This window comes from Pseudophryne corroboree, chromosome 3, assembly GCF_028390025.1.
Source record: "Pseudophryne corroboree isolate aPseCor3 chromosome 3, aPseCor3.hap2, whole genome shotgun sequence".
NCBI lineage: Eukaryota > Metazoa > Chordata > Amphibia > Anura > Myobatrachidae > Pseudophryne > Pseudophryne corroboree.
The window spans coordinates 800865018-800887914 of record NC_086446.1 but is presented as its reverse complement, the minus strand read 5'-3'; the positions used below and the strand labels follow the sequence as shown (position 1 = coordinate 800887914).

At 51.8% G+C, this 22897-nt stretch overlaps 1 protein-coding gene across 1 annotated transcript in view; it reads right to left on the bottom strand.

The window, feature by feature from the left end:
* Nucleotides 1–22897, bottom strand: part of ATRNL1 (attractin like 1) — a 1127078-nt gene that overhangs the window by 957972 nt on the left and 146209 nt on the right. Inside the window, exons 2-3 of the mRNA XM_063963337.1 lie at nt 1550–1633; nt 436–549 (exon numbers count right to left, since the gene is read on the bottom strand). Coding sequence (XP_063819407.1) covers nt 436–549; nt 1550–1633 — 198 coding nt within the window. The remainder of the gene's footprint in view (nt 1–435; nt 550–1549; nt 1634–22897) is intronic.

Genomic DNA, 22897 nt, shown 5'->3' with positions numbered 1-22897 from the left:
AAGCTAGCTGCAAGCAGGTAGGTTTGCTTCTTCTCCCCTTAGTCCCTCGTTGCAGTGAGCCTGTTGCCAGCAGGTCTCACTGTAAAATAAAAAACCTAACATATACTTTCTTTCTAGGAGCTCAGGAGAGCCCCTAGTGTGCATCCAGCTCGGCCGGGCACAGAAATCTAACTGAGGTCTGGAGGAGGGGCATAGAGGGAGGAGCCAGTGCACACCAGATAGTACCTAATCTTTCTTTTAGAGTGCCCAGTCTCCTGCGGAGCCCGTCTATTCCCCATGGTCCTTACGGAGTTCCCAGCTACCACTAGGACGTCAGAGAAAGATAGATAGATAGATAGATAGATAGATAGATAGATAGATAGATAGATAGATAGATAGATAGATAGACAGATAGATAGACAGATAGACTGGACAGATGTTGGAGATCGGCCTCACCTCAGGACAGCGATCAGAGGGGAATATATAGAGTCTCCGTCATAAACATACATATGGTCCCAGCTGCATTCCGTGGCAAAGTGATTGAATCGGAGCCTCAGGACGGCGTTGGGGCTGGAAGAGAGGAGGGAGAGAGGGTTATATCTTTGTTTCTCCCTATGTCACAGGCATACCCTATTCCCACCCTCCAGCAGCATGACACCTGCACAATGACGGGCGAGCACAGAACAGAGGGATAAACGTCACTTCTTCTTAAGCAACAGAATGACACTTTAATGTGTAAAATAGCAATGAGAGTGTATACCAGGCAACGCACCAGGGCACCTGGGCGGCTGTAGCGGAAAGGATGCAGCAAGGGGGGAGCTGAGCCACGGTGATGCCTGGAGCTGATCGGTAGACGGTGTCAGAGGTCATTGTCGATTCCGTCTCCGCAGGTGCGTTACATGGGTCTATTGATCACCATACATTCCCATAGGGGGCCCTACACTGCCGGATCAGCCAATCACAGTCTGGCCAGTCTCTCCCACAGGAGTCAGGAGTGGAAACATTACCCGCCCGCACTGATTGTACAGTGTATAGACATCTATTACTACTTATCAGGACAGATACAGTATATAGGGCAATCTGCTAACCTCCATAGCCTGCCATGCAACAGCGCCCCCCCAGTGGGCAAGTACAATACCAGTATATTTCCATATCATTATCACACTGTACTTCCTGGGGGTCACATCTATAGTACACAGTGGTTCTACTGCTATGATTTCAGTATATTCATCTTTATAATGTGAACAATAATGAGAGTTTCCTCTGTGGACGCCAGCGCGGTGGGCCCAAAGGTTTAGCCGCATGTTGCCCATTGTTTCATACCCCTGAAGGACCATTGCGCTGGCCTGAGCTGCAGTTACCATGGAGACAAGAGCATACAGTTTATAACTCGGGTAATATGGCCAGAAATACAGGTTCGTTGGCTGTATCTGCATAACGTGTTCCCATATATGCTGCAGTAACGAGTCAGTAAGTCTGACACAAATCACAGTGCGCTGGAAACCCCACAAGGAGCGTCTAGAATGCGGCCTCAGTTATGGGGGGCTCCCCCAGATTAGGAAATACTCACTAGCCCTCTATCAGCCACGTGCACTTGGTCTTGTACTTGTAGTTGATGGGTCCGTCCGTCAGGAAGCCGGAGGGCTCTGTCAGCCTGCAAAACAAAGCGGAATATATCACTGTATGTAACACAGCTACAGCCCGGGTGATACAGTCATCGCTGCTATTCCCTGTCCCGGGACCTCTCGGTGAGTGAGGCCATGTCTGTACCATCTTACACAGACTTTAGGGCGGGGCTACCAGCAGCGCAGAGGAATAAGGAGATGATTGGGGAAATGAATGGTACCCAGGACACAGAAAATACAGACTACGGGTAACTACCTCACTTTCATGCTGCAATCTGTGTTCCAATCATTTCTCTCTACAAAACGTTTTCTTATAACAACTTATAATTAAAAAATAAAATCAGTTTTACAGGAAATGTGCGGAAATAACAATCATTTGTATTGTGATGGAGCCACAGGGTACAAAGCAGGTGCAGGCGTCATGGGAGAGGCGTATTACATGCAATAATATGTCCTAAGAAGTAGAGTACTCTCAGCTGAAGGTACCAAGCACACAGGTGTTCCCAGATATTACACACGCTCCTTATACTCAGTACAGACACACAGGTGTTCCCAGATGTTACACACGCTCCTTATACTCAGTACAGACACACAGGTGTTCCCAGATGTTACACACGCTCCTTATACTCAGTACAGACACACAGGTGTTCCCAGATGTTACACACGCTCCTTATACTCAGTACAGACACACAGGTGTTCCCAGATATTACACACGCTCCTTATACTCAGTACAGACACACAGGTGTTCCCAGATGTTAACACGCTCCTTATACTCAGTACAGACACACAGGTGTTCCCAGATATTACACACGCTCCTTATACTCAGTACAGACACACAGGTGTTCCCAGATATTACACACGCTCCTTATACTCAGTACAGACACACAGGTGTTCCCAGATATTACACACGCTCCTTATACTCAGTACAGACACACAGGTGTTCCCAGATGTTACACACGCTCCTTATACTCAGTACAGACACACAGGTGTTCCCAGATATTACACACGCTCCTTATACTCAGTACAGACACACAGGTGTTCCCAGATATTACACACGCTCCTTATACTCAGTACAGACACACAGGTGTTCCCAGATGTTACACACGCTCCTTATACTCAGTACAGACACACAGGTGTTCCCAGATATTACACACACTCCTTATACTCAGTACAGACACACAGGTGTTCCCAGATGTTACACACGCTCCTTATACTCAGTACAGACACACAGGTGTTCCCAGATATTACACACGCTCCTTATACTCAGTACAGACACACAGGTGTTCCCAGATATTACACACGCTCCTTATACTCAGTACAGACACACAGGTGTTCCCAGATATTACACATGCTCCTTATACTCAGTACAGACACACAGGTGTTCCCAGATATTACACACGCTCCTTATACTCAGTACAGACACACAGGTGTTCCCAGATGTTACACACGCTCCTTATACTCAGTACAGACACACAGGTGTTCCCAGATATTACACACGCTCCTTATACTCAGTACAGACACACAGGTGTTCCCAGATGTTACACACGCTCCTTATACTCAGTACAGACACACAGGTGTTCCCAGATATTACACACGCTCCTTATACTCAGTACAGACACACAGGTGTTCCCAGATATTACACACGCTCCTTATACTCAGTACAGACACACAGGTGTTCCCAGATATTACACACGCTCCTTATACTCAGTACAGACACACAGGTGTTCCCAGATATTACACACGCTCCTTATACTCAGTACAGACACACAGGTGTTCCCAGATGTTACACACGCTCCTTATACTCAGTACAGACACACAGGTGTTCCCAGATATTACACACGCTCCTTATACTCAGTACAGACACACAGGTGTTCCCAGATGTTACACACGCTCCTTATACTCAGTACAGACACACAGGTGTTTCCAGATATTACACAAGCTCCTTATACTCAGTACAGACACACAGGTGTTCCCAGATGTTACACACGCTCCTTATACTCAGTACAGACACACAGGTGTTCCCAGATGTTACACACGCTCCTTATACTCAGTACAGACACACAGGTGTTCCCAGATGTTACACACGCTCCTTATACTCAGTACAGACACACAGGTGTTCCCAGATGTTACACACGCTCCTTATACTCAGTACAGACACACAGGTGTTCCCAGATATTACACACGCTCCTTATACTCAGTACAGACACACAGGTGTTCCCAGATGTTACACACGCTCCTTATACTCAGTACAGACACACAGGTGTTCCCAGATATTACACACGCTCCTTATACTCAGTACAGACACACAGGTGTTCCCAGGTGTTACACACGCTCCTTATACTCAGTACAGACACACAGGTGTTTCCAGATATTACACACGCTCCTTATACTCAGTACAGACACACAGGTGTTCCCAGATGTTACACACGCTCCTTATACTCAGTACAGACACACAGGTGTTTCCAGATATTACACATGCTCCTTATACTCAGTACAGACACACAGGTGTTCCCAGATGTTACACACGCTCCTTATACTCAGTACAGACACACAGGTGTTCCCAGATGTTACACACGCTCCTTATACTCAGTACAGACACACAGGTGTTCCCAGATGTTACACACGCTCCTTATACTCAGTACAGACACACAGGTGTTCCCAGATGTTACACACGCTCCTTATACTCAGTACAGACACACAGGTGTTCCCAGATATTACACACGCTCCTTATACTCAGTACAGACACACAGGTGTTCCCAGATGTTACACACACTCCTTATACTCAGTACAGACACACAGGTGTTCCCAGATATTACACACGCTCCTTATACTCAGTACAGACACACAGGTGTTCCCAGGTGTTACACACGCTCCTTATACTCAGTACAGACACACAGGTGTTCCCAGATGTTACACACGCTCCTTATACTCAGTACAGACACACAGGTGTTCCCAGATGTTACACACGCTCCTTGTGGCCGGAGAGCCCCAACCACGAGGCAAATGGCCGCCCTGGCACTGAAGGGGTTAATCCCTAGTGCCCGGCGCCATTTGCCAAGACAAAGGGGCGCTTGGCGCCAAATTTGAAATGTATTGCGGGCGCTAGGCGCCGTGTTTTATTAATGTTTAAAATTGTATTTTCATATGCGCCGTGGTCCCGGACCCCTCCGGAGACCACGGCAGGGAGGACAGCTCCCCGGCGCGCTCAGCAGAGTGTGCGCGCCGGGGGAGAGGAGGCAGCCGCTGACCGCCGGAGTCCGGGAGCTCCGCTCCCGGCAGCGGTCAGTGTAGCCCCGGGCGCACTGGAGTGTGCGCACCGGGGAGAAGGGTGAGCGCTGCGGCTGGGAGCTCGGCTCCCGCTGCAGTGCTCTAGGTGAGAGCCGCCGCTGGGGGCCGGGAGCTCTGCTCCCGGCGCCTCAGCCCAGCACGGGTGGCCAGCCGCAGCAGCCGGGACGGACGTCCCGGGCTGCTAGTCGGCGAGGGGGGTGCGCTGCAGCCCGGCTCCCCGCCGGACGCTGCAGCGAGGCTAACAGACAGGCGCCGCTCATGGGGGACCGGGCTAGCCGGCTCCCTAGCGGCGTGGGCACATTAGGCGGCCAAGCAAGATGATGAGCGCTGGGGTCCGGGAGCTACGCTCCCGGCGCCCCAGCACCACAACAAAGCCAGAGTCACGGCGGCCGGGACAAGAGTCCCGGGCCGCTGGGCTTAGGTACAGGGGGGTGCGCCGCTGCGTGCGGCGAGGCCACCAAAGTAGTGCCACCCTGGGGGGACAGGGAGAGCCAGCTCCCTGGAACCCCAGAGGCAGGAAGGCAGGCTGAAGGATGGGGGAAGCCAGCCCCATGCCTCCAGCACTGAGAGGGAGAGCCCTAGCAGCCAGGCTGCAGGGCTAGGGAAGGCACTGCAGTGCCTGAATATGTAGAGTCTGTGCAGGGCACAGGCTCAGTGTATATTTAAAGAGAAATGTACAGTGTGATTTAAAAATGTAATGTATTTAAAGATAAAATGCACTTACTTGATTGTGTGTCCCAGGAGGGGGGAATCCATAGCTGTGCAGGCTGATGGATTCTCCCAGACCTTTTCCCTAAAAACGGAATGCTTTCCCATCCAGCCTCACAGTTCCAATGGGGACAGGGAGAAAGAGAAGCAGCTTAGCTATAGAACAAGCTGAGGGGTTTCTTGGAGCTCCATGGAGATCAGCCGTAGTGAACCAGAGACCTGGACCGGGGAGTCAGGCTGCCCAGCTCTGGAGCCCAAATCCAGGCTGCAGGCAGTGAGAGGGGTCCCGGGCAGGTTTCTGGAAGTCAGTTTAGGAGGGAAAACTTCCCCCCAGCCAGACTGAACGGCACCGTGGGAGTAGCCTGCTCTCCCAGATGGGAGAGACAAAGGAGACCGGCCACTCCCCACTGTCCATTGGGGACAATGTTAGGTGTGCATGAGTCCAGAGCATGCACAGCTCATGGGTAAACATTGATTGGTTGTACACCACAGGGCGGGCTTACCCCCTGTGGTAGAGGGTCTTGGAGAGGGATAAAAGGAGGGCAGTTGGCCCATAGGATTGTGTATTGTAACATCTTCTTCTGCTGAAACATCTTAATTGTATGCTGTTGCCCCTAGCAATAGGGAGGAGCCTTTTTAAAGGTTTTTGAGCAATAAACACCTTTGCCTCAAGAAGACTGCTTCATCTTGTGACCAACAGGGTTAGGCCAAACCTAGCCCCGTTCTCCGGCTGTCCAGGGAAGCACCTGACGTCTCCAAGCTCCGCCTTCCGCCAGCTACCGGTAGAGGCCTAGCAAGTGGCTAGTGGGGATTCGTCGACACCACACAGGTGTGGTAAAGCAGTGCGTCGGCACATACAGAGCAGAACCGTGGTTCCAAACGCCACGGCAGGTTAGGAGTTTGGTGGTGGCAGCGAGAACCCGCCCACAGCGCAGTGGGTGGAGTCAGTAACAGGCGGTTACTGACGGTAAGCGGGAATCCCCTATGTGGTCAGGCCTCGTGCGGCTTGACCTTCCATTCTGTGTGCAGTCAACGGGACGCGGAAGCTGCGAGTGCTTCCGTACGGTATCGTCCTGTCACAGAAATTGGTGGCATAGTGGTGGGATATTCCCAGGCGGCTTTTCATCACCCGATTGGAGAAGCCGAGTTACTCAGGAGAGGAGTAACTGCAGCGCAGGAGAACGCACAAGATGGCGGAATTCAGCGGAATGTCCAAGGAGGATCTGGAGATCGTATGCCAGGGGAAGGGTGTGGATATCCCTTCCAACGCGTCCAGAAGCGTCATGAAGACGGCGCTCAGGAGCTGGGAGGAGTCTCATCGGGCGGAGGTGGAAAGCACTGACGGCGTCAGCATCGCAGAGGACGGCCCAACAGTGGACCTTCGTGAGGAACCGGTGAGAACCACAAGCCCCGCCCTCTCTTACAGCAGCAATGTTTCCCAGCAATCCCTAGCAGGGCCAGGATCCCAACGTCCCAGGGGGGGCGACCCGGATACCCTAGCAGATCGGCTAGCGGAATTGGGGGAAAGGGCAACGGAGCAAGAACGCATGCTTGTCATTCGGATGTGGCATGCGGAGCGGGCACCACAGGCCGTGGTACCCCGGGAGCCGTTGTCAGCTGTTGTACACAGATCAGGACGTATTCAGTTTGCCAAGTTTGCAGACAGTGATGGGGACATTGATGGACATTTACAAGTTTTTGAAAGGACTTGTAAACTACATGATCTACCCAAGTCAGAGTGGGTGAGACACCTTGTGCCCACTCTGCATGGAGAGGCCTTGGAGGCCTATCGAGGAGTGGCGACGGAGGACTGTGGGAACTACGACGAAGTCAAGAAGGCCCTCCTCCAGCGATTCTTCATCACTCCAGAGTCTTACAGGAAGAAGTTCAGAGACTTGCCCAAGAATCCTAGCAGCACCCATGAGCAGTTCGCCACCCAGCTGCGGCAGTACGTGGTGAAGTGGGTGAAGGATTCGGAAGCCACTACATGGGACGCACTGATCGACCTGATCTGCAGGGAGCAGTTCTACCGCCGGTGCGCCCAAGAAGTGAAGGAGTGGGTGCTAGATCGGGAGCCACCCAGCTTAAAGATGGCTGCCCAATTAGCAGACAAGTATGTGGCAATTCGGCCACGGGGGCAGAAGCGCCCCGCCAGCAGCCAGCTCCAACAGACTGTACCACCAAGGGGACCACCCTCTTCAGCTCATCAACCCCAAAGACAAGCATCTTCCAACCCGGGTGCTCTTGGCCAGCAACCGCACCGCAGCGTCCCTGCAACTGATCAGAGATCATCGGTGCCACGACTGGAGAAGAAGTGCTACGGCTGTGGGAAAATCGGACATCTGAGGATGAACTGCCCTGCATCCCAAGCACCCCAGACTCGTGCCCCAAATCCGAGTGCTGGAGCCCGGATCGCTTGTTTGACGAGAGGAGATGAGCCTACAGAGACTATTCCCCCTCCAGTCAGTCCGATGGAGTGTGGCGAGAGACAGGTGCACTCTGCGGAGAGAGTCACCTGCATGGCCAAACAGCCCCTACACAACATGTGGAGGCACCTGCAGCCAGTCCACGTGGGACCCCTGCAGGGAGAAGGCCTAAGAGACTCTGGGGCCTCAATCACTGTGGTGAGCCCCCACCTTATAGATCCTGCTGCAGTATTGCAGGGTCGCACTGCCACGATCACCCTGGCAGAAGGAACAGAAAAAGCGGTTCCCATGGCAAGAGTCTACCTGGACTGGGGAGCTGGACCAGAGTTGCGAGAAGTTGCCGTCATGGATGGTCTCCCAACTGATGTGGTCCTAGGAAATGATCTGGGTGGTGGGATCGTCACTACGTTTGTTGGCGCCATTCCCCGGAGTCAAGTTCCAAACCCACCGTTGACATCAGCTACTCCAGCACAGCCCAGCCCAGAGGAAAAGACTACAGCTGCTAGACAACTGCCAGCACAGCCAACCACAGCATCAACCAGCCCAGAGGAAAAGATTACAGCGGCTAGATCAGCACATCGACCCCGCATGCCTTTTGCCTCTGGTATGCCAACGTCCCCTAGCAACGCAGAGGATGTCGGTTCCAGCTCGTGTGATCCTGTGGGGGTGCCCAATGATGCTCCTGACCCAAGTGGTTTGCCAACTCCGGCGGTGAGTATGAGAAACCACACTGATTTTTCCATGACTGACCCCTACCAGACAGACCCTAGTAGTCCCCACCTAGATCCCCCTGTAGTGTGTCCCAATTTAGGAGAGATTGAGGGCCGCAGGCAGGAGTTTAGGGAGGCTCAACTCTCTGACCCATCCCTGAAAGGCATGAGGCGCCACTCTGGCAGCGGCCTTGACAGGGTTGGGGCAGGAAGTTTGACCGGGCGGGAAGGGTTAAGGTACAGGGTAGCCAGGAAAGTGGGAGGGGATAGACCAGATAGGGAATGTGTCCAACTGGTCCCCTCAGGGAACGTTCCTGCGCAACCGGTGTCGGTTGCCAGCGAAACCCCTTTGGACAGCAACCCGGAGATAGACCGTACTCTGAAGTGCCTGACACAGAGCTTACCCTGGTCTGGAATGTCGGATGACGCCCAGACCAACTGTAAGGCTGGTGCCATGCGTTGGCAGCCGGGGCACTCCAGCGGTTGTGTTGTCTCTGGGCCTCTGCCCATAGGAGAACCCTTGCAGCAAGTTGCTGTGGACATAGCAGGTCCCTTGCCTGTGCACAGTAGATCGGGGAAGACACGCAGCCTCCCTGTAGTGGATGCCACACAGGATCCAGAGGCTGGTGGTCTGGCCGCCATCACTGTGGCACAGGTAGTGGACGAGGAGGGAAGAGTAGGCCTAGGTGACAGGGTAGGTTTCCCGAGTCATAGGTCGACAGAAGAGGATTGGAGGGCAGGTCTGACAGTTAGGGCAGACCGTTGCCAGATAGGTACGACGGAGGTGCAATGCCTGGGGCACCATGTGGGAGGAGACAGGGGTAGGCCCAACCCAGAGGGGGTGGAGGCAACCAGAGGCTGTCCCCGACCCACATCACCCAGACCGGTACTGACCTTAGAACCTGTAAGGCCCTACGGACATGTTGTCATTGACTTTAGTCCTGTAGTGAACCCCTTGACAGAGATGGCTAGGAAGGGCATTCCCAAGTCAGTGGACTTTGCACCCGCTTGCGAGTTGGCATTCCAGTCATTGAAGGAGGCTCGGGTACCCGCTCCAGTGCTGATGGCGCACATTCTTGACCAGGACTGTGTGTTACGAACTATTGCGCCACTGCACGGACTGGGAGCAGTACCGAGCCAGAAAGAGCCATATGGGCAGGAGCACCCTGTGGCCTGTTTGAGCAGAAAACTGCTATTGTGGGAGGTGGGGTATGCCACAGTTGGGACACCGTGGGTGGCACTTGTTTGTAACCGGCCCCCCACCGTGGTGACTTACCACCTACCTGTTAGGTGGCTGCAACCTACCTTGGGGGAATTGGACAGACTTTTGTGGTGGAGCCTTGAACTTGGACTTCAGGTGGACTATTTGAACATTGTGCACCCACGAAGAGAGGCCCACTACACTATGGATGAACTGTCTAGGCCAGAGCCTACACCCCCCAGGTAGCGTCCCCTTCACCCCAACGGACTGCGGGACCAGGACCCAAATCGTTGGGACATGGGTCCCTGGTTGACCCGCTTGAATGGGGGGGGAGGAATGTGGCCGGAGAGCCCCAACCACGAGGCAAATGGCCGCCCTGGCACTGAAGGGGTTAATCCCTAGTGCCCGGCGCCATTTGCCAAGACAAAGGGGCGCTTGGCGCCAAATTTGAAATGTATTGCGGGCGCTAGGCGCCGTGTTTTATTAATGTTTAAAATTGTATTTTCATATGCGCCGTGGTCCCGGACCCCTCCGGAGACCACGGCAGGGAGGACAGCTCCCCGGCGCGCTCAGCAGAGTGTGCGCGCCGGGGGAGAGGAGGCAGCCGCTGACCGCCGGAGTCCGGGAGCTCCGCTCCCGGCAGTGGTCAGTGTAGCCCCGGGCGCACTGGAGTGTGCGCGCCGGGGAGAAGGGTGAGCGCTGCGGCTGGGAGCTCGGCTCCCGCTGCAGTGCTCTAGGTGAGAGCCGCCGCTGGGGGCCGGGAGCTCTGCTCCCGGCGCCTCAGCCCAGCACGGGTGGCCAGCCGCAGCAGCCGGGACGGACGTCCCGGGCTGCTAGTCGGCGAGGGGGGTGCGCTGCAGCCCGGCTCCCCGCCGGACGCTGCAGCGAGGCTAACAGACAGGCGCCGCTCATGGGGGACCGGGCTAGCCGGCTCCCTAGCGGCGTGGGCACATTAGGCGGCCAAGCAAGATGATGAGCGCTGGGGTCCGGGAGCTACGCTCCCGGCGCCCCAGCACCACAACAAAGCCAGAGTCACGGCGGCCGGGACAAGAGTCCCGGGCCGCCGGGCTTAGGTACAGGGGGGTGCGCCGCTGCGTGCGGCGAGACCACCAAAGTAGTGCCACCCTGGGGGGACAGGGAGAGCCAGCTCCCTGGAACCCCAGAGGCAGGAAGGCAGGCTGAAGGATGGGGGAAGCCAGCCCCATGCCTCCAGCACTGAGAGGGAGAGCCCTAGCAGCCAGGCTGCAGGGCTAGGGAAGGCACTGCAGTGCCTGAATATGTAGAGTCTGTGCAGGGCACAGGCTCAGTGTATATTTAAAGAGAAATGTACAGTGTGATTTAAAAATGTAATGTATTTAAAGATAAAATGCACTTACTTGATTGTGTGTCCCAGGAGGGGGGAATCCATAGCTGTGCAGGCTGATGGATTCTCCCAGACCTTTTCCCTAAAAACGGAATGCTTTCCCATCCAGCCTCACAGTTCCAATGGGGACAGGGAGAAAGAGAAGCAGCTTAGCTATAGAACAAGCTGAGGGGTTTCTTGGAGCTCCATGGAGATCAGCCGTAGTGAACCAGAGACCTGGACCGGGGAGTCAGGCTGCCCAGCTCTGGAGCCCAAATCCAGGCTGCAGGCAGTGAGAGGGGTCCCGGGCAGGTTTCTGGAAGTCAGTTTAGGAGGGAAAACTTCCCCCCAGCCAGACTGAACGGCACCGTGGGAGTAGCCTGCTCTCCCAGATGGGAGAGACAAAGGAGACCGGCCACTCCCCACTGTCCATTGGGGACAATGTTAGGTGTGCATGAGTCCAGAGCATGCACAGCTCATGGGTAAACATTGATTGGTTGTACACCACAGGGCGGGCTTACCCCCTGTGGTAGAGGGTCTTGGAGAGGGATAAAAGGAGGGCAGTTGGCCCATAGGATTGTGTATTGTAACATCTTCTTCTGCTGAAACATCTTAATTGTATGCTGTTGCCCCTAGCAATAGGGAGGAGCCTTTTTAAAGGTTTTTGAGCAATAAACACCTTTGCCTCAAGAAGACTGCTTCATCTTGTGACCAACAGGGTTAGGCCAAACCTAGCCCCGTTCTCCGGCTGTCCAGGGAAGCACCTGACGTCTCCAAGCTCCGCCTTCCGCCAGCTACCGGTAGAGGCCTAGCAAGTGGCTAGTGGGGATTCGTCGACACCACACAGGTGTGGTAAAGCAGTGCGTCGGCACATACAGAGCAGAACCGTGGTTCCAAACGACACGGCAGGTTAGGAGTTTGGTGGTGGCAGCGAGAACCCGCCCACAGCGCAGTGGGTGGAGTCAGTAACAGGCGGTTACTGACGGTAAGCGGGAATCCCCTATGTGGTCAGGCCTCGTGCGGCTTGACCTTCCATTCTGTGTGCAGTCAACGGGACGCGGAAGCTGCGAGTGCTTCCGTACGGTATCGTCCTGTCACACTCCTTATACTCAGTACAGACACACAGGTGTTCCCAGATGTTACACACGCTCCTTATACTCAGTACAGACACACAGGTGTTCCCAGATATTACACACGCTCCTTATACTCAGTACAGACACACAGGTGTTCCCAGATGTTACACACGCTCCTTATACTCAGTACAGACACACAATACAGCAGGGAGAATCCAGGCCAGGTCTCTGAATGCAGTGCAGGTGCCTCAGCCCTAATAACATGCGTCGCAGCATATACACCCCATGCCCCGGATCCTTTACACCCCCTGCGTTGGAGCATTTACACCCTATGCCCCAGATCCTTTACATTGGGGATATAATGTTTGTGGGTGTAGTACATGTAAAGGATCCGGGGCATGGGGTGTAAATGGTAAATGCTCCAACGCAGGGGGTGTAAAGGATTCGGGGCATGGGGTGTAAATGGTAAATGCTCCAACGCAGGGGGTGTAAAGGATCCGGGGCATGGGGTGTAAATGCTCCAACGCAGGGGGTGTAAAGGATCCGGGGCATGGGGTGTAAATGCTGCGACGCAGGGGGTGTAAAGGATCCGGGGCATGGGGTGTAAATGCTGCGACGCAGGGGGTGTAAAGGATCCGGGGCATGGGGTGTAAATGCTGCGACGCAGGGGGTGTAAAGGATCCGGGGCATGGGGTGTAAATGCTCCAACGCAGGGGGTGTAAAGGATTCGGGGCATGGGGTGGAAATGCTGCGACGCAGGGGGTGTAAAGGATCCAGGGCATGGGGTGTAAATGCTCCAACGCAGGGGGTGTAAAGGATCCGGGGCATGGGGTGTAAATGCTGCGACGCAGGGGGTGTAAAGGATCCGGGGCATGGGGTGTAAATGCTGCGACGCAGGGGGTGTAAAGGATCCGGGGCATGGGGTGTAAATGCTGCGACGCAGGGGGTGTAAAGGATCCAGGGCATGGGGTGTCAATGCTGCGACGCATGTTATTAGGGCATCACAGAAACACACTGTATACAAAAGACATTTACAGACAACACAAGGGTAATTTCCCTAACTAGTGCAAGGAGCAGGTATTCAGGTTTCAGAATTTTATCTGCCCCATTTGTGAACAAATCACTGTACAAGTTGCCCCAACGTGCTAAAGACGAGATTGGCCTAGACACCTCTATGGCGTCCAAATCCACAACCACCAAATCCACTACAAACATCTCTATACCTGTAGTGTATAAAAGGAAAACACCGACACGCTAATGGCAATTATCAGCCAATGGCGCAGGGACTGCTGACTTAGACTTTCGCAGCAAGAAGAATGTTATTCTTTAATCTCCTACAAGTGGCTGCTTCCTGTAGGCGTCTGTCTCACCCCGGGCGACAGGAGGACACACGCCAACCTCTGTGTCTGCTGAACTGATTTATTCACTACTGGGGTCAGGACAAAATAACTCAGCCAGGAGGGAGATGCCCCCTGACCCTTAGGGCACAGTGCCCCCAGCCTGGCACAAGTCTTAGACAAGCATTCACCACTGACAGAGGGGCTATGTATATGCTGGCAACAGGCCCAGAAAAACCCCCTTCCTCACAGCGGCCAGGACACAGCGGCATCCCACCAACAATAGAGAACCAACTTCAGTACACTGGGACTGTGTAGCTGGTTCATATAACAAAATGGGACACTCCAAGGAGCAAGTAGTTCTAAGAGACAACACTTTTATACCTTCATACCTGTAGCATCACTCCTAGACACATCTGACAATGGATAACCATCAGCTAGGGTAACCATCACCTAGGATAGCCATCAACTAGGGTAACCATCACCTAGTGTAACCATCAGCTAGGGTAACCATCACCTAGGATAGCCATCAACTAGGGTAACCATCACCTAGTGTAACCATCAACTAGGGTAATCACCACCTAGGGTAACCATCACCTAGGGTAACCATCAACTAGGGTAACCATCACCTAGGGTAACCACCAACTAGGGTAATCACCACCTAGGGTAACCATCAACTAGGGTAACCATCACCTAGGGTAACCATCAACTAGGGTAATCACCACCTAGGGTAACCATCACCTAGTGTAACCATCACCTAGTGTAACCATCAGCTAGGGTAATCATCACCTAGGGTAACCATCAACTAGGGTAACCATTACCTAGGATAACCATCAACTAGGGTAATCACCACCTAGGGTAACCATCACCTAGGGTAACCATCAGCTAGGGTAATCACCACCTAGGGTAACCATCACCTAGGGTAACCATCACCTAGGGTAACCATCAACTAGGGTAACCATCACCTAGGGTAACCACCAACTAGGGTAATCACCACCTAGGGTAACCATCACCTAGTGTAACCATCAGCTAGGGTAATCATCACCTAGGGTAACCATCAACTAGGGTAATCACCACCTAGGGTAACCACCAACTAGGGAAATCACCACCTAGGGTAACCATCAACTAGTGTAACCATCACCTAGTGTAACCATCAGCTAGGGTAATCACCACCTAGGGTAACCATCACCTAGGGTAACCATCAACTAGGGTAACCATCACCTAGGGTAACCACCAACTAGGGTAACCACCAACTAGGGTAATCACCACCTAGGGTAACCATCACCTAGGGTAACCATCAACTAGGGTAACCATCACCTAGGGTAACCACCAACTAGGGTAATCACCACCTAGGGTAACCATCACCTAGTGTAACCATCACCTAGTGTAACCATCACCTAGTGTAACCATCAGCTAGGGTAATCACCACCTAGGGTAACCATCACCTAGGGTAACCATCAACTAGGGTAACCATCACCTAGGGTAACCATCAACTAGGGTAACCATCACCTAGGGTAACCATCAACTAGGGTAACCATCACCTAGGGTAACCATCAACTAGGGTAATCATCACCTAGGGTAACCACCAACTAGGATAACCATCAACTAGGGTAATCATCACCTAGGGTAACCACCAACTAGGGTAACCATCACCTAGTGTAACCATCACCTAGTGTAACCATCAACTAGGGTAATCACCACCTAGGGTAACCATCACCTAGGGTAACCATCAACTAGGGTAACCATCACCTAGTGTAACCATCAGCTAGGGTAATCACCACCTAGGGTAACCATCACCTAGGGTAACCACCAACTAGGGTAACCACCAACTAGGATAACCATCAACTAGGGTAATCATGACCTAGTGTAACCAACCATCAGCTATGGTAATCACCACCTAGTGTAACCATCAACTAGAGTAATCACCACGTAGGGTAACCATCACCTAGGATAACCATCAATTAGGGTAACCACCAATTAGGGTAACCATTACCTATTATAACCATCAACTAGGGTAATCATGACCTAGGGTAACCACCACCCAGGGTAACCACCACCCAGTGTAACCACCACCTAGTGTAACCGTCAGCTGGGGTGACCTCACAGAACACCTCCTCACTATAGCACAGATCTACAGTATAATAATGATTAAGGACTCGGGTCTGGAACCATGGCATAGACTAAACACACCCTCAGGGGCCCAGCATGGGAGAAGCAGGACCGCCAGAGCTGTACCTGAAACAAACTATTCTTGCTGGAGAGCAACCCAACAATAATAACACTTCTAAAACCAAGATCAGAATGGAGTAACTAAGCAGAGGAGAGATGGTGCCTTTGGGGCACAGGGTTATACGGACGGGGAAACAAGTCAGCATAGACAAGTCTACAATTTCTTACTATACCATCTTGATGCTGTAATTAAAGACCTTGTAATTACCAAGAAAGCAAGAACAGAAGTATTGACATAATCTGCAGGGATGACCCCGTGGGTGAATACCCCATGGTGGACTGAATCTCGCAGCTCATGTAGGATCAAGTCTGCGAGAAAATGGCAAAATCGGGGGCACATGAGCAGGGAAAACCCCTTGATTCCACAGTGGGTTTCTGAACCTGAAACCCTGATTTTAGGCACGGAAAAAAGGCTATGTAATTGAATTGCCTTTCACCACACCGCTGAGATTAAAGCCGGCATTTTTTACCCCAAAGCTAATTGAATACTCTCTTAAAATGAACAGCCATTGACAGTGTGGTCCCCTATGCTGTAGACGGTGCTGGAACCATTGAGTACAACTAGGGGCCAATTAAATTAGGTGCGAGTTTGCAAAAGGCAAACGCTTATCATTAAATTTGCACACTTTCACCTTCATGCGCGCACCTGAGAAACACACAATTCATAGAGAAATGCCATTTCACACTACTCGCTGCGAGGTTGTGCAAAGTGGGTCCAAAAAGCAAACTAGGGTGACCTTACTGGACCCCAAAAAGTGACAACTTCGCAAGCAGGACCACATAGAAGACTGTATGTGGGCTTAAGGAAAGTAGTAGACACTCACAAAAGGCGTCATATGGCCGATTTGTGCATTTTTATTACTAAAGTAAAACAAACTTTTATAGTTTAATTACAAACGCATAAAATAAAAATTGAAAAAAGATGATTTGTGGGTAATTATAGCCCAATTTGCATTTAAAAAAACAAACCTGAAAAAAAAATGATAAAAAGCAATTCTTTTCATTAAAATAAATCTTTCATTACATTTGGGGTGCATAAACCAACGTAATGGTTGATTTTGGGGTAATTTGTGGCAATTCTTAAACTAACAGGTGCATAATTAGTCAATGGGGGGAAGGTGGGTGTCCAGACATTTTTACATTAAAATAACAATTTTCTCTACCTTTTCACCTGCTGCCCCTGGGTGGGAATAAAAACACCTAAAATGACTCTCTAAAATCAAAGCAAGTGTGTAATTGAATTGCAAACTTAATTCACAGTGTGAGATCGCCGTTAATACGGCTCACAGGACCGAACTCGCACCTAAATGAATTCCTGCCTTCGATTTATGCTTACATATTTATATGTAGTGTTCATTCTAGCACCCTGCACCTTTCAAAATCCGGCCAGTTCCTCTTTCCTGCCTGGGGTGTCGCTCTCTGCTGTGGTGCTTCTCTGTACACTCTGATCTGTTACTCAGTGCTGTGATACAGACCTGTGTGTGCTGAGAAGCACCAGAGCAGAGAGCGACACCTCAGGCAGGAAAGAGGAACTGCACAAGATTTGAAAGGTGCAGGGTGCTAGAATGAACACTATATATATATATATATATATATATATATATATATATACACACACACACATGGTATATGTATTACTGAATGCATTATGTCACATTGATGCTTGTGGTGTGCTGTAACACACAAATAATTGTTCCTGCAGGATGTAACTGAGAAGCTGATACCAGAAGTGGACACTGAAACTTACAGCAGCACAAGTTCTACAATACGGTCATTAGGTCGACACCGGACAGTCATTAGGTCGACCACTATTGGTCGACAGGGTCACTAGGTCGACATGGTCATTAGGTCAACATGTACTAGGTCGACAGTTCAAAAGGTCGACGTGAGTTTTTCATATTTTTTTAAATTTTTGGACTTTTTCATACTTTACGATCCACGTGGACAACAATTGGGAATGGTAACCTGTGGCGAGCGCAGCGGTAGCAGAGCGAGGCACCGTGCCCGAAGCATGGCGAGCAAAATGAGCCATGCAAGGGGACATGGTGCACTAATTGGGCTTCCCCGTCACTTTACGAAGAAAATGACACCAAAAAAAGTATATATATATATATATATATATATATATTCTATAACGAGACGTGCCCAAAAGTCACCAACTGCACGCATTTATATTATATATATATATATATATATATATATACATACACCGTACAGTATATAATAGATATACACCGTGTATACATTGCAGTGACACAGCTGGCACATCACGCGTGAAGCACGGAGCTTGCACATGTCACTCTGTGTCATACACATACCTGTACATGTAATTACAGCACATACACTGGCATCTCCCCTGTACCCAGCACTGCCAGTCACTCTGTTCTCATCACATAAATCATGTATGTACATTACATAGCGCCAGCTCCCAGTGTAACCCCTGAATCACTTCTCACATTAACCCCTTGTGTCCTGTCCTGTACCCACCTCTCACATTAACCCCTTGTGTCCTGTCCTGTACCCACCTCTCACATTAACCCCTTGTGTCCTGCCCTGTACCCACCTCTCACATTAACCCCTTGTGTCCTGCCCTGTACCCACCTCTCACATTAACCCCTTGTGTCCTGTCCTGTCCCCACCTCTCACATTAACCCCTTGTGTCCTGTCCTGTCCCCACCTCTCACATTAACCCCTTGTGTCCTGTCCTGTACCCACCTCTCACATTAACCCCTTGTGTCCTGTACCCACCTCTCACATTAACCCCTTGTGTCCTGTCCTGTACCCACCTCTCACATTAACCCCTTGTGTCCTGTCCTGTACCCACCTCTCACATTAACCCCTTGTGTCCTGTACCCACCTCTCACATTAACCCCTTGTGTCCTGTCCTGTACCCACCTCTCACATTAACCCCTTGTGTCCTGTCCTGTACCCACCTCTCACATTAACCCCTTGTGTCCTGTCCTGTACCCACCTCTCACATTAACCCCTTGTGTCCTGTACCCACCTCTCACATTATCCCCTTGTGTCCTGTCCTGTAACCACCTCTCACATTAACCCCTTGTGTCCTGTCCTGTACCCACCTCTCACATTAACCCCTTGTGTCCTGTCCTGTCCCCACCTCTCACATTAACCCCTTGTGTCCTGCCCTGTCCCCACCTCTCACATTAACCCCTTGTGTCCTGTCCAGTCCCCACCTCTCACATTAACCCCTTGTGTCCTGTCCCCACCTCTCACATTAACCCCTTGTGTCCTGTCCTGTACCCACCTCTCACATTAACCCCTTGTGTCTTGTCCTGTACCCACCTCTCACATTAACCCCTTGTGTCCTGTCCTGCCCTGTCCCCACCTCTCACATTAACCCCTTGTGTCCTGTCCCCACCTCTCACATTAACCCCTTGTGTCCTGTCCAGTCCCCACCTCTCACATTAACCCCTTGTGTCCTGTCCCCACCTCTCACATTAACCCCTTGTGTCCTGTCCTGTACCCACCTCTCACATTAACCCCTTGTGTCTTGTCCTGTACCCACCTCTCACATTAACCCCTTGTGTCCTGTCCTGCCCTGTCCCCACCTCTCACATTAACCCCTTGTGTCCTGTCCCCACCTCTCACATTAACCCCTTGTGTCCTGTCCTGTCCCCACCTCTCACATTAACCCCTTGTGTCCTGTCCTGTACCCACCTCTCAGATCAACCCCTTGTGTCCTGTCCTGTACCCACCTCTCAGATTAACCCCTTGTGTCCTGCCCTGTACCCATCTCTCAGATTAACCCCTCGTGTCCTGCCCTGTACCCATCACTCAGATTAACCCCTTGTGCCCTGCTCTGTACCCACCTCTCAGATCAACCCCTTATGTCCTGTCCTGTACCCACCTCTCAGATTAACCCCTTGTGTCCTGCCCTGTACCCATCTCTCAGATTAACCCCTTGTGTCCTGCCCTGTACCCATCTCTCAGATTAACCCCTTGTGCCCTGCTCTGTACCCACCTCTCAGATCAACCCCTTATGTCCTGTCCTGTACCCACCTCTCAGATTAACCACTTGTGTCCTGCCCTGTACCCACCTCTCAGATCAACCCCTTGTGCCCTGTCCTGTACCCACCTCTCAGATTAACCCTTTGTGTCCAGCCCTGTACCCACCTCTCAGATTAACCCCTTGTGCCCTGCTCTGTACCCACCTCTCAGATCAACCCCTTATGTCCTGTCCTGTACCCACCTCTCAGATTAACCCCTTGTGTCCTGCCCTGTACCCATCTCTCAGATTAACCCCTTGTGTCCTGCCCTGTACCCATCTCTCAGATTAACCCCTTGTGCCCTGCTCTGTACCCACCTCTCAGATCAACCCCTTATGTCCTGTCCTGTACCCACCTCTCAGATTAACCACTTGTGTCCTGCCCTGTACCCACCTCTCAGATCAACCCCTTGTGCCCTGTCCTGTACCCACCTCTCAGATTAACCCTTTGTGTCCAGCCCTGTACCCACCTCTCAGATTAACCCCTTGTGTCCTGCCCTGTACCAACCTCTCAGATTAACCTCTTGTGCGCTGTCCTGTACCCACCTCTCAGATTAACCCCTTGTGTCCTGTCCTGTACCCATCTCTCACATTAACCCCTTGTGCCCTGCCCTGTACCCACCTCTCAGATTAACCCATTGTGCCCTGCCCTGTACCCATCTCTCAGATCAACCCCTTGTGTCCTGTCCTGTACCCACCTCTCAGATTAACCCTTTGTGTCCTGTCCTGTACCCATCTCTCAGATTAACCCCTTGTGTCCTGCCCTGTACCCACCTCTCAGATTAACCCATTGTGCCCTGCCCTGTACCCACCTCTCAGATTAACCCCTTGTGTCCTGTCCTGTACCCACCTCTCAGATTAACCCTTTGTGTCCAGCCCTGTACCCACCTCTCAGATTAACCCCTTGTGTCCTGCCCTGTACCCACCTCTCAGATTAACCTCTTGTGTCCTGCCCTGTACCAACCTCTCAGAGTAACCTCTTGTGTCCTGCCTTGTACACACCTCTCAGATTAACCCCTTGTGCCCTGTCCTGTACCCACCTCTCAGATTAACCTCTTGTGCCCTGTCCTGTACCCACCTCAGAGTAACCCCTTCTGCCCTGTACCCACTTCTCAGATTAACCTCGTGTCCTGTCCTGTTCCCACATCTCAGATTAACCTCTTGTGTCCTGTCCTGTACCCACCTCTCAGAGTAACCCCTTCTGCCCTGTACCCACTTCTCATATTAACCTCTTGTGTCCTGTCCTGTTCCCACATCTCAGATTAACCTCTTGTATCCTGTCCTGTTCCCACATCTCAGATTAACCTCTTGTGTCCTGTCTTGTACCCACTTCTCAGATTAACCTCTTGTGTCCTGTCCTGTACCCACCTCTCCGACTAACCTGTAAACGGTCCAGGTTTAAGGCTATCCATACTTAAGCACAGATGACTTTTTTTGATGTAACCATCTGTGCTCAAGCACGGATACCCTGGACTGTTAATGTGCCATAGATGATAATGTCCTATCTGCTCCACTAGGTGGCAGTAGTTCAGATGTAGACAGTCACAACACAGACAGGTGCTACATAATGCATGCATCCGTACAGACCACCTATCATTGTGATTCCGCAATCAGCCAATCAGAAGCAACTAGCCAGGGCTGGTCATCAGCTCTCACATAGAAATGGACATCCCAAGCCCGGTATCGAATGGCTGCCGGGCTTCCAACATCATATCAAGTGACGCGCGTCAAAAACATTCAATGGCATAGCCATCGATGGTTTCTATGTGCGCAGTCTGAGCATTGCGCATGCACAGATAAGCTGGGCTAACGGCACAACTTCCGGGTGTCTACAGCTGCCAGCCAGCAGATGGGCATCAGAAAGCTGCATCCGATGGCTGCCATCCAATGAAAACTCGCAATACGATGGTAAAAGTATTTCCATCGGATCGGGGACATCGATGGTTGCTAACCATTGCTTTTCTAAGTCCATCCCTACTCGCAAGGGATCTGGGACTCAGGGTCGACACCACTTAGGTCAACAGCAGTTGGTTGACACACCTTAGTCGACACTGACTAAAGGTCGACCTGAACAAGGTCGACAGGAAAAAAGGTTGACGTGTTTTTTATGTGTTTTTGGTGTCGTTTTCTTCGTAAAGTGACGGGGAACCCTCGCTTCGCTCGCCATGCTTCGGGCAAGGTTACCATTCCCAATTGTAGTGCATGTGGATCGTAAAGTATGAAAAAGTCCAAAAATGTAAAAAAAAAATGTGAAATTGTCGACCTTTTGTCTGTGTCAACCTATTTGCAGTGTCGACTTAAGGTGTGTCGACCTAAGTGGTGTTGATCTGGTGGCCAGATAACGTCGCAAGCCTATACATGTGATATACTGTAGCTACCAGCAGCCGTATACTGTATGTGGACACCCACGAGTGGGCATAGGCCCTGTGCAGTTGCGTAACTCCCTCCCCCGCACCAACTGATTGCTGCTGTGAGTTTGGGAAGGAGCTGGAGGGCACAGCGCGCACCTCTCCTGTGTCTCTACGGCGGCGGTGGCGTGTCTGTCAAATGAAGTGCCGGTTCGTGAGCCAATCAGAGCTCGCGGTCCAGCAGCCAATCAGGAGCCGCAGCTGCTGGTCCACAAGCTCTGCTTGGCTCACGAACCGGCGCTTCATGTGACAGACACGCCGCTGGAGACACAGGACGGACACAGGAGAGGCGCGCGCTGTGCCCTCAGGCTCCTTCCCAGACTCACAGACTGTACCCTCCTTCCCGCACAGGAGCAGGGGGTGGGTGTGTACCTGGCACTGGGGGGGGCATATTTGGCACTGGTTGCATATGTATAGCTGGCACTGGGGGGGGCATATTTGGAATTGGGGGGCATATGTGTCACAGGAGGCATATGTGTTTCTGGCACTATGGGGGTATATTTTTATCTGGCACTGTGGGGGAATATCTGGCACTGGGGGCATATGTGGCACTGGGAGCACAGCC